Source organism: Aedes albopictus, chromosome 3 (assembly GCF_035046485.1).
Source record: "Aedes albopictus strain Foshan chromosome 3, AalbF5, whole genome shotgun sequence".
In the NCBI taxonomy this organism is placed as follows: domain Eukaryota; kingdom Metazoa; phylum Arthropoda; class Insecta; order Diptera; family Culicidae; genus Aedes; species Aedes albopictus.
Window position 1 is genome coordinate 443,902,231 of NC_085138.1, and position 13,207 is coordinate 443,915,437.

Here is a 13,207-nt window from a genome sequence, read left to right on the forward strand (position 1 = left end):
CCTTGTGTAAATTCAATGGATCTAGTCAATCACGGAGTAGCAACTACGATTTGTACGGTCATCTATGCTCATGCTCAGTTACCAATAGGTCCACTATCAGTCAACATACCATACATCTAATATCTTGTTAATCTTATCGTGTAGGTCTTAATTTCACGCATCACACACTTAGATTTTATTGCCGAATATCGGCAAAAAAAATGCCGAGATTTGCACAGCCGAGTGCTCAGCAATCACCTCGGCAAAAGTTCAAGTTACTGAGCGCTTCGGCAATCCAGTTTATGACAAAACGTCAAATAATGCTGATTATCTCGGCAAAATTTTTGCTGTTTTCTCGTCAAAAATAATGTAAACAAACCGTAGATTGCCGATTAATCAGTTAATTAAAATGAAGCATGAATTGCCGAAAAGTCAGCAACTTGTTAACTTTCTCCTGCTTCCACCCACATTTTTTCGTAGTTTTTTTTTCACAAAATTCAACACCGATTTAGGCAGGGAAAACATAATTTTATTGAAGCATGAGCATACATTATTCATAGTTTTCCGATTAAATCAGCTAGCAAATGCACCTGGTTACAAATGTGCCGGTCAAGCTTGCTGAGTCGCCGTCACCAGTGAAAATTCCAAAACGTAAATCCGTCTACAAGAGAAATAAAAATATTTATGATAATACTTACGAAGCTGCCAAAGCCGTACGTCTTCTGTACTCAGACATGATCTAGCGTTAGAATTTAGCTTACCATCGTCAACATTTTGTTTGCTGTTTGTGAGAAATCTCTAAAATGTAACTTTGTACACTTGAAACGAACATGGCGCCGATGAAAATGCGAATGCAGCTCCAACTGACAGCTGCGTTACTGTATCCCAGCAAAATATCGTGGATATGCCGAAATCTCGGCAAACGCAATCGCTGATTCCGGTACAACTGCTTATTACCGAAAAGTACAGTAATTTTGTTTGACGAAGTTCGGTTATCTGAGGTGTTGTTACAGATTCTCAGTAAAAAATTTCGCTGAATCTCGGTAACGGCACTTTTGAATACTGAAATATCAGCAATTTTCCATGTTGCCGTTCTTGCTCGGCATTTTTGTTTGCCGAGCTCGAGAATTGGATTTAAGTGTGCACATTTAATCTTTCTATTGCATAACGTTTTGAGCAACTCGCTGACGTAGTGTACGATTTGTTTAAAAAAAAAGAAAATACCCTAATGCAAAAGGAGGGTTAATTATCTACGACTGGAATTTGACGAGACACAGAATCCAATTTCACCCACAGTGAGAACATTGCATTGTATCGATCATTCCGCTTTAAACGATCAAAATGCACTTGATCTACTGCACCGTATGTAGGTATAAGTCAGTGCATTGTCATGCTAATTTGCATATTTTCGCTCCTTAACGCCAACCTTGATAGTTCCACTGAGTTTCTGCATCTCTCGGCATCAACCGTCATCCGCAATACTCAATTTAATGATCCTCATTCACCGCGATACAATTCACCCAATGATAATACCTCACAGTGCAACAAACAAATCTTCGCGGTATCACTGATTGCGGCGTGTTAAGTCAGATATCACTCTCGGTCAAGTGGGTTGTTAGCCGGGCGATGACGGTTCACTAAAACGCGCGCGCTTAGATATCGTAAGCTCTCGTCGTCTCGATGGGTGCATTGCATAGTAGTAGACAGGTTTGGCGTCGTCCGTCGTCCGCTGAGATTGGAAACCAGTTTTTGAATTTCATTCAGTAATCTGGAGACACCCTAGCGTTTAGGTTCATTTCGGCGGTGGCGCCTACTTAGTTGTGATCGCGGCGTTCAATCGATAGGAAGTGTTTTTGTTTGTTCTGGGTGAGGCGTTAGTAGGCCGGTCGTGAACTATGGATAACGGAAACGTTGCAGAAGGCGAGAGTAATGGATCGGCCGTTACGGCTGTGATGTCCGGGAAGGAAAGTGATCCGGAGTTTGGTCCACGGGAGGGTTACCGGATAGTGAAGAACATTGCTATTCTGGGGTTTGCCTTCATGATTCACTTCACGGCGTTCCACGGTACATCCAACCTGCAGAGTTCGGTTCACAGCGATGGGTCCCTGGGGGCGTTTACGCTGGCATCTATCTACGGATCGTTAATATTGTCAAACATCTTTCTACCGGTTATGGTGATCAGGTGGGTTCGGTGTGGTTAATTAATTAAAGCTGATCGGTCTTCTGACGAAATAAACTCGTTTGCTGACGTGTGGCGCTCACTGAAAGTGAATGCAGTGTCTGGTCGATTAGTTTCCATGATTCGAATGTTGTACGGATTCAAGTGCAGAAATTCAAGGCTAATGTGATCCGGTGCATGCTTTTTGTCTGTTGCTGTTCCATAGGTGGCTTGGATGCAAGTGGACTATCGTCGTGTCGTTCGTGGCCTACATGCCCTACATCGCTGCCCAGTTTTTTCCACGATTCTACACGTTGATTCCGGCTGGGTTGGCCGTTGGATTCGGCGGAGGTCCGCTGTGGTGCGCCAAGTGTACCTATTTGTCGGTGATTGCGGAGGCGTTCAGCGTCATTAAGAAGCGGAAGGTGAAAGCTGATTATCTGATCGTTAAGTTCTTCGGGCTGTTCTTCGTGTTCTACCAGTTGGCTCAAGTGCTGGGAAATTTGATCTCGTTTTCGGGTGAGTCATGTGAAGAGCTAGTAACGCAATTCTGTGTAGGGCATTGTAACACAGTGAATGAACTATTCATCTAGACACTAGCCTAGTCTGCTACGCGACACTATTGGAAGAAGTTTGTTCAGTAGAATTACCCAACACCATTCGATTACAAAACCTCCTAGCTTACTCGATTTGTAACAAAAGTATATATCTCCTCCCAAAATTTGAGCTTATTTGAAAATTGAGACTAACTTTGAGTCATTAAAAATGATATAATAATTACACTAAAACCTCCTTTTTTGCATGCTATTTTTATGTACTTTTAATTTATGCACCTTTTTTATGCCTTGCATAGAAAGAGGCAAGTACTCAGAACCAATAAGAATGTTTAATAATGACGGGAACTACTCCAACGGCGGTCAAGGGATGTTTACAGAGGAGAGCAAAGGAAGGTTACAGGTTCGTTTTTGGGTGTTTCCGAAGGTCTCATGTGTGTTACATGGGGTCCGAGTGGGTCTTAAGGAGGTTTCGGAGTAATTTCAGGAAGTCTCAGAGCATTTTAGGCTGGTTTCAGAGGCGTTACGGAGGCGTTTTTAGGGGTTTTGGTTTAGGAGGATTTTTTGAGGCATTTTAGGATGTTCCAGACCATTTTCGGCGTGATTCAGAGGCGTTACGAAAGCGTTACGGAGGAGTTTTCGGGGGTTTGGGGCCTCTCAGGTGCGTTTCATGGGGTCCGAGGGGGTTTAAGGAGGATTTTGGAGGCATTATAGGACCTTTTAAAGCCTCTTCGGTGAAATTCAGAGGTGTTACGGAAGAGTTACGGAGGAGTTTTCGGAAGGTTCGGAGCGTCTCAAGTGGGTCCATGGGGTCCGAGGAGGTTGAAAGAGGATTTTGGAGGCACTTCAAGACGTTTCAGAGCATTTTCGGGGGATACAGAGGCGTTACGGAAGCGTTACGGAGGAGTTCTCAGGGGTTTCGGAGCCTTTTCGGTGCGTTATATGGGGTCCCTGGGGGGGTTAAGGGAGGATTTTTTAGGCATTTCAGGAAGTTTAGGCGCAGACTCTGAAATACCTTAACACGCCCCTCAAATTTCATGCAACGCCCTTTACAGGCTCCTGAGATTTGCCCCTAAAGCCCCTTGGAACGCTCCTGAAACCCACTTAATACTATTGATATACCCCAGAATTCCTCGTAATTCCATGAAAACACTAAGAAATCTTGACGAACACCCTTAAAAGGCCCCTCAAATCCCCCGAAACAGCCCCTTAAAACGCCCCTGAAGCCTCTTGGAACCTCCTTTTTGGGCTCTCTGGGAACTTTCTCGAAACCTCCTTAGCCTCACCTCAACTGCCCAGGAACAAGAACTAGATTCTCTTATTTAAGCCCAAACATAATTCATGCATAAATTTCCCTCTTTTAATGCCCTTTTTAAATTATGCACATTTTTAATTTATGCAGTCCCAGCCATGTGCATAAAAAGAGGTTCCAGTGTACTATGGGGAACAGGTGTTCAGGAAGTCCTGGTACTCCTGTGCCACTTTGAAACATGCCTCATTAATAGGCTTCCGATTTTTGTCCAGAATGTTTTCCTTTGTTTGTTATGATAAAACTATTCGATGGGAATCAGTACAATTTCCAATGAAACAAAGTAGCCATCATTTCTGTAAGCTATCTTTTGTGCTATGTAACAATGGATTACTGCACGAATTTATTCTGGCCTGCTTACTCTCACACGAAATTTGACGTTTGAGAGGTGTCGGCACCGCTCAAACGTCAAATTTTCAGTGAGAGTAAGGAGGCCAGCATAAATTCGTGCAGTGGACCATACGATGAGCTGTTATTTTTCATTTTGTTTAGTTTTAGAAACATGTTGATTACAAAGTTCTATACAAAAGAGCTCCCTTTTGTGGGTCACTATGATTTATCCAGATTTTCAATCGCTCCCATACAGACTTCAAATCGATATTTGAATAGGTTCCCGGGCCAAAAAAATTCATGAAAACCTGGATTGTGGCCCAGTTTGGCGTACAGATTCAGAATATTCCAGGGTATTCCATGAGGTCTAAAATGCGTTTCAGTGATCAAAGGGGCGCTCCAGGGGATCTCAGCGGCTTTCAGAGGGATTCACGAGTTTCATGGAGATTTATTCAGGATCCCAGGACTTCCCAGGAGCTCTCCATGGGGTTCAATGAGTTTCAGGTGGTCTCAGAATCATTAAAGGTGTTCTAAGAGGGTTTCATGGGTGTTCCAGAGGGTCTCATGCTCCGGAGGGTTCCAGGAGGTCTGAGGGACGTTTCAGGAGGTCGCATGAGCATTTCAGGGGATTGCAAGGGATCTTAGGGAATATCCGTACAGTCTCAAGAGTGCCAGGAGGCTTCAGAGGCATTCAAGGGATTTCATGAGCTTTTTAGATGGTCTCAAAGGGTTTTAGGGTGGTTTCAAAAGGTCTGAAGTGGTTCCGTGGGGTCTAAGGTGGTTCAACGGGGCTCAAGGGTTTCTAAAATGTACTCCGAGACCCGAGCAGAAGAGAATAACAACGGCATAACAGAAGACGTTGGCAAAATAACTGCATAATGGAATTAGTTATTTTTAAGTTATTAACATAACATATTGAGTTATAAACTTGTATGTCATAATAACAAGTCACATAACAAAAAATTGTTCCTGGAAAATCAATTTAATAACATGTTTTGTTAGTGTCAATAACAACTTAATAACAGTGAATTTGGGAAATATTTCAATAACAAATTTTGATATTAAAGAGTTATTAATAACATCCCGAAAGCAAAATTAGTTATTATATCAAACAATCGCACATGCTGTTGAATAGGATGCTAAAGTGGAGGCGATATGCGTACACTTTACCCGTGGTTAAATGAAAGCACGTACGCATATGGCCTCCACATTAGCATCCTTTTCTACATCATATATGACTTCGTGTTGGCTGAGAATGCTATACATATTTAGACCAGCATGTGAGAATGGCGGAACAATCATTGCGAACTTCAGTTTCTCTCCTCCCTCATAGGCGTATTTTCAACTATTCATGTAATCTTTTACCACAAATAGGTAGATCCGACTTCATCCTCTGGAACGACAGGGAAAACATGTGAAAATATAAAATATTTCTGAAAAATCCCATTCAAAACCATCTACATTTTTGACATGTTTATCATTGAAATTCTCATTTCAAAGGCGGAATCTGTCCCTTTCAAACCCCACCTTCAATATCGTCTGCTATGTTCTAGTTTTGATGTATGTAGGGTGCTGCGCCACTTGGGCAGTGGCTGATATTTTCGGAACTTTTCAGCTACAACTCAGTCAATTTCAAACCTCGCGGCGCCCAGCAGGGACTTGGTTTTGTACACATTACAGCACCTCCATTTCACGTAATATACCACACCTCTTATCAAATGTGATGCCGTAAGCATAACTCGCGAAATACTGTAAATAACGTTGTTGAATGACGTAGGATTTATTTCAAAACTTGTTTTAGTTTTGATAGCAATAGCATAAAGTATTTGTACACTCTCAATAATACAATAATAATCAAACTTGTTCCACAACAAAATGTAATATTGAAAAATGTTATTTAATGGCCGTATACCAATAGCTTGGTCATAACAAAATAAGATTGTCCAACAAAACATGTTATGGAAACGTAACGCCTTGATAATACAATAATAACAAAACGAGATATAAAAAACAGGTTTTGTTATTTCGTAGTTATTAATTTGATATTGCCCTCTGCTCGGGGAGATCCTAGGGGCTTCCAAGGGAGTTTCAAGAGCGTTAGGGGGTCTCAGGGGGTCTCATGGTCTCAGAGATGTTTCGAGGGGAGTCTCAGTTATGTTACAAGTGATATTTGGTGGTTTCAAGGGGATTCCAGAGGATTCTCTGTTTTTCAGAGACCCCCAGAATGTCTCAGAGGAGTTGCAGGGGGCCTCAGGGAGGTTTCACTGGGTCTTAGAGAGTTTCGAGCGGTTCTCGAGAATCTTATGTGGTTTCAGAGAGTAATAGGGATGCTTCAGGAGCTCCCCAGGGGACTTTACGGGGTTTCCAGGGGATCTCAAGGGTGCTTCAGAGGTAGACAAGGGATTACTAGGGGTTCTAGGGAGTCTGAGGAGTATTTTATTGTTGTTGTTTTATGTGACTCAGCGGGTTTAAGGTGAGTTTCAGAGGGCTTCACGGGGTTCAACGGAGTCTCAATGACGTTTCAGAGGTGCTCAAAGAGAATTCTAGGATTCAGAGGGTCCTCAAAGATGTTTCAGAGCCAGATGGCTAAACGGGGTCGCAGGAGGTCTCAAGAGCGATTCAGATGATCTCAAGAGAATTCAGGTGCGTTCGGCTGATTTCAGATACGGCCCTCGAGCTCCCTGAATCTCTCGTAAACACCTCTTTAATCTCTTAAAACGTCACTGAAAGGCTTCAATACCTGCAAAACAAACCTCTCGGGGTTTCCTGCAAGCTCGCCTGAACTCTTTGACACCACCTTGTAATTCTTCCACTTCTTCTTGGCGTAACTTGGACAAAGCCTGCTTCTCAGCTTAGTGTTCTATGAACAATCCCACAGTTATCAACTAAGCGCTTCCTCTGTCTATGCGCACTTGGTTCATGTAACCAGGTTTCGCTCTTATTTGAAAGATATTACTGGGATTCATTGCAAGGCATTTCTGGGGCGTGTCAGAGGAGTTCAAGAGCTTTAAAGGATGGGCTTCAGAGGCAATTTGAAGGGTTATCTGCATTTCAGATGTACCCTCTATTTCAGTGAAATCCTCCTAAAAGTCTTGGGAAACCCTTCAGGAAAAACTGAGACCTCATTAAATTCCCCTGGAAACACATTCCCCTTAAGTTTCCCTAAACTACTTTTGAAAGCCATTGGAGAATCCATCGAACTCCTTGAAACGTCCCTGCAAGGTCGCTTGCGACCCCGTGACACAGAGAACAGACATCCAAGTCAAATTCCAAAACTGTGTAAGGAATTAAACGGTCATTTGAAATGGAAACACAAGTGGCAATATCGTGGTGGCGGTGCTATCGCAAAGTTTCTACGCAGTTGTCGGTGGTGAACATAAAACTTATCTAGATATGCATACTCACCACTGACTGTAGCAATTTGCCACATAGGTGACGCCAGTGTTGTCAACGCTAAAAAATTTGAATCCCTTTCGAGAAGTTTTAGAATAGGTTTGGATATCTGTTCTCTGTGCCCGTGAGGCCCCCTGCAACACATTTAAAAACTCCTAAAATCCCCAAGACTCTCATGAGAGAATTTCTCAAGTGTTTTTTTTTTTCTGAGATTGCTTCAGTACATCCTACGGATACATGCTGAGAAATTTCTCAAGTATTCTTTAAAAAATCTTCAGAGATTTCTTCAGTTTTTTTTTTGAATTTTTCTAGAAAATCTTCTAAAAACTTTTTCAGAAATTTCTCCAGGGATTCGATTGGTATTTTTTTTTTCAAGAGAATTCCTATTGAATTTCATCACGGATTGTGTCAAAATATCTTCCTAGGATTCTTTTAAATTTATTATTCAGTATATTTTATAATTTTATTAGATTATTCTAAGTATTCTAAGAAATTTGTAAAGGAATTTCTTCACATTTCTCTAGAAACATATCAACGAATTCGTTATGTAAATCTTTTATTAATTGTTTTCTCCAATGATTTCTTCAGAATCTCTCTTTAAAATGGCTTCAGCAATTTCTCAAAAGATGACTTTAAAAACTTTCTATGAATATTAAAAAAAATCCTCCAAGAATTGTTTCAGAATTGCTTTTTGAGAGGCCGTCAGGAGGTATTCTAGCGACTTCTTCAGAAATTACTGTAAAGATTGTTCCAAAAATGTTTCCAAGTATTCCATTAGAAAACTTCCATGAATTCTTGAGGGTGAATTTAATGATTTGAAAACTCCAATTTCTCTTTGTTATACAAACTTTAGAGACACACATTTGACGAACGAATCATCGAACCACGTTGCATTTTTTTATCCTGGCTTTTGATCATTTGCAGAGCAGAGGCAGATAATTCAAATAAGGTGCATTTGTTTTCGAATATTCAAGATTAGTGCTCTTGAAGACATAAGTAGGAGCTAAATTCAGCCATTGATGAAGCTTTTTTTGTTTTCTTTAATGTTTCACGTTAAGAATTTTCTACAGACTATCTTTCAGGGATTCCTCCAGAAATTATTCCAGAGATTTCTTTAGGAAATCTTCTAGACATTTCTCGAGAGAATCTTTTAAAACATATTATATGTGTTGCTTTAGAACGTTCTCTTAGAGATTTCACCAAGAGTTTCTTCAAGGATTCCTTGAGAAAATCTTTCACTGATTGCCTCAGTAGTTCCTCCATAGATTCCTTGAGAAATCCCCCAACTGGTTGTTTTGGAAAATCTCCCACGTATTTTTGTAGAAATTCCAGTTGCATTTTCCTAAAAAAAAAATCTTTCAAGAATAGATTAAGAAATTCTTGCTTTATCCTTTAGAAATACCACTAAATTTGTCTTCTAAACTCTTCCAGAGATTTGTTTGAAACCCTTCAAGGATACTTTTAAAAAATCTTTAAGGAATTTCTTTGGAAATTCCTCCAAGATTCTTTTTGTAATTTCACCAAAAACACCTTTAGAAAATCTTCCATAGATCGCTGTGCAAATTGCTGCATGAATATCTTTCAAAAATGTTCTAGTGATTCCTTTCAGAAAGCCTTCCACGTATTCCTTCGAAAATTTCTCCAGGTTTTCGTTATGAAAATAAACTCCTCGAGAAGTTTTTCCAATTATTTCTCTAGAACATGTCATGGATTTCGTTGGAATTTTTCCAAATTTTTATAGAACCCCTCTGCGGATACTCTAGCAACATCTTCCACGGATGGAATCAGAAATTTGTCTAGTAATATTTCAATTCAGAAAAACATGAGTTTAGATTTTTCCATAAAATGTTTCAAAATTTTCCTTTAAAAATTGTTGGAAATATTTTCAAGGATTCCTTTTAAAAATCTCCCTGGAACTTCTTCCAAAGCTGCCTCCAGTAGGAATTCCTTCATAAAATCTGCCGAGGATCCTTCAGGAAATCTTCTGAGAGTTTCTACTGCCGTCCTTTCAGATTTTTTTCAGAGATTCTTCCAAGGATTTTACGGGAATTCCCTAAGAGGTTGCTTCAGATATTTATTCAGGAGTCCATTAGAAATTCATATGAACTTCACGAAATCCTCCAGAAATTGCTCCATCTAAAATTCGATGGAAAATTCCCGAAGGAATGTCTCCAGGAATTTTTCAGAGATTTCTGCAAGATTCTTTCAGTGGTTCAAGCAAAAATTCCTCCAGAAATTAAGTCAAAGGTTTTCTCAGGAATTGATACGGATATTTATCTAGGGCCCATATAGCCGAAGCGGTAAACGCACGGATATTCAGCATGACCATGCTGAGGGTGACGGGTTCGATTTCCGGTCGGTCCAGGATCTTTTCGTAAAGGAAATTTCCTTGACTTCCTTGGGCATAGCGTATCTTCGTGCCTGCCACACGATATTCGCATGCAAAATGGTCATTGGCAGAGGAAGCTCTCAGTTATTAACTGTGGAAGTGCTCATAGAACACTAAGCTGACAAGCAGGCTTTGTCCCAATGAGGACGTTACGCCAAGGAGAGAGAGAGAGATGGTTTTAAGAATCTCTTCTAGTCCTTTTGACTGAAACATGTTACTTGGAATCATTTTTTCGGGAATACTTTTTGAACATTTTCAGCAGATTTTTGTTGGAGTATTGAAAAATATTCAGGAGTCCAAGAGTTTTTTTTTAAGAATTTCTTAAGGAAATCTTGTGAGAATATCTGTTGAAATTCTGATAGGAATCCCATCAGAGGATTCTCAAAGAGTTTCTATAAGTATTCCTTCATAAATTTCTGCAGAAAACCCTGCTTTGATTTTTTTCGACGATTTCTTTATTTTTCATTCAGACATTCCTCCAGAGATTCTTTCAGGAATTCGTCAAAAATATTGACAGGAATGTTTTAAAAAATTATTTCTAGATTGTTTGAAGTTATGATGGGCTTAATGTTATTTTTTTGGGGGTGGTCATTTGTTTATGAAAAGTAAAACAGCTGGTATTAAGAAGACACTACACCGTCTTCAACCAGAGATTGCACACTGCACAGACTGAATGATCACTAACATCAGACAACGGACAACACACGAAACACCCAGTGGTACAAAGGAGATTTTTTCGTATGACGAAATGTTTTCACCGACCTGAGCGGGAATCGAATTCACGCTCCGAGGCGTACGGAACGGCCAGACGACTGACGCCCCTAACCGCACGGCCACGAAGCCCACATTTGTATTTGCTATAGATATCTTTCAATATTTGTTAAGAATGATCAGATAAATTTTAAATCAAAGCAATATTTTTGCGATGCAACATTTTATTATTATATTAGATTTTGCTGCAAGTTTCACCTTCTCATTGACACATTTTTCCAGTGCTCTCCTATGGCGACGACGAAGAAGCGCCTCAAAACATCTCCACCGCCTACTCCGTTGATGTATCACAAACATGCGGCGCCAACTACGTTGCCCCGGTGGATCGCCAGCTTGGAAACGACACAGACGTGGACTTTCATCGACCTGACGCTGCCAAACTGAACGCTCTGACGGGAATCTTTCTGGGTTGCATGGCCCTGGCTAGTATATCCGTTGCCGTGGGTGTCGATTCACTCAAACGCTACAACAGTACTCGAACTGGATCTGGATCGGGAATTTCTGGAGTTCGGATGCTGGTGATCACCATGAAGCAACTTGGAAACAAATACCAGATTTTGTTGCTTCCCATCACTATGTTCATCGGAGTAGAACAGGCGTTCATTGCAGTCGACTTCACTGCGGTACGTTCTAATCGATTTTTGATGTTTTATTGATCAGTAGTTCGTTGGAATGTCATATCCATAAAGTCGTGACTTCCACCGTTGCTAATCATCTTAAACGTATGCACTTAGATCTCATATAATTGAACTTTTCCAAACAGTCGTTCGTGGCGTGTGGACTAGGCATCCGATACATTGGTTATGCAATGATTAGTTTCGGATTGGCAAATGCCTTTGCAGCGGCGGTAACCCCATCGATCACCAAAGCAATCGGGCGCTTCCCGATGATCATCGCGACGGCAATCTTCCACTTGGCGCTGATTGTGTTCATGTTAGTGTGGAAACCTACTACCGACTACTATGCATACTCGATAATCGTCGCCTGCTGGGGTCTCGCCGATGGAGTTTGGCTTATTCAAATCAATGGTGAGTGCCATTCCAAATAAGCAAACATTGTTGAACACTCCAAAATGCCTACTAATATTATAGAAAATAATTTTGAAATTTTGTAAATACAAAAGGTTAAACATTTTCCTGAAATTGTATAATAATTTTAAACAGCGTATAAAAAAATATGCAAAATATCAAAAATAGACATTAATCGAAGATTTGCATCGCTTCAAGGATTCATAGTGTAGGTTAATTCCAGTATAAAGCCACCCACGTCACATACGAAAAGCTTATAAACGTTTATTCTTGAAGCTTTTTATACCAGTCATATCAGCGCCATCTACCGTATTCCCCTCAAAACCAATTTGAAAAGCTTCCGTCACGTTTATCCTTACGCACCCCAACTGACAGCATTCCCCATTTTTCCACCCTCTGACAAACACACAGCACTGAGTGGGATTCTCTTTCCCGGCAACGAAGAGGCTGCGTTCAGCAATTTCCGCCTGTGGGAGGCAACCGGTTCGGTGATCATGTACGCCACCAGCCCTGTGCTGTCGACCTTCACCAAACTGGTTGGCATCATGTGCGTTATGCTAATCGGGACCGTTGGGTGAGTACCGAGTTAGTTGAAATGGAAACGGAATCAGCTCACTTTTGCTGGAGAATTTACAAGTGTTACTATTTTATATGTTGAACGGGTTTCGACTGTATAAATTGTTTTGCATTTGCAGGTATACGACAATTGAGGTGATGGAGTATCGAGTCAAGAAAAGTGCTGCCGGAAAACGATTTGAAATGATTCAACAACAAGGCTAGTGTGCGGATCGACGAAGTTCAAATGTGATAATCTTTTAGATGACAAAGAAAGAGTAAAGATTACGGTATTTACAGCCGTAAAAACTCATTCAAATGTGCCTTGATTTGTGCCCAACTATACAAATACAAAATACATTTCTGGAGAAAAACAGACCTACATTTAATCATTAGTTTTACTGATTTTATGATTGTGTAACAGAATCATTTATTACGTTTAGGCACTCTTATCGGTCTAATCTAATATTGCCAAAATATAAACGACTCATAAAAAAGTGATCATTTTCCATAACAAAATCGCTTGCCACGGGCGCTACTGCGTCTACAAATAAAACAGTTGACAAAAAAGAAATAGGAGTGGAGCAATATTATAAACTACAAATGTTCCATAAACTAATCAAAAAGTGCAAAATTAAATCAAAATTTCCCATAAACAATTGATTTTCGAGCAATAAAAAATGTAAACTACTTTTTTTAATCCGATTTTTTTATTATAAATTTAAAAATTCACTACTGAAA

The 13,207-nt window shown here is 40.3% G+C and overlaps 1 protein-coding gene across 1 annotated transcript; it reads left to right on the forward strand.

The window, feature by feature from the left end:
• The first annotated feature begins 1,675 nt into the window (after positions 1 to 1,675).
• LOC109425936 (UNC93-like protein) lies at positions 1,676 to 12,745 on the forward strand. Its single transcript, XM_029876042.2, has 6 exons — positions 1,676 to 2,161; positions 2,364 to 2,656; positions 11,106 to 11,506; positions 11,647 to 11,911; positions 12,323 to 12,485; positions 12,607 to 12,745. The coding sequence occupies exons 1-6, from the start codon at positions 1,875 to 1,877 to the stop codon at positions 12,689 to 12,691; spliced, it is 1,494 nt and encodes a 497-aa protein (XP_029731902.2). The 5' UTR covers positions 1,676 to 1,874; the 3' UTR covers positions 12,692 to 12,745.
• Positions 12,746 to 13,207: the final 462 nt, after the last annotated feature.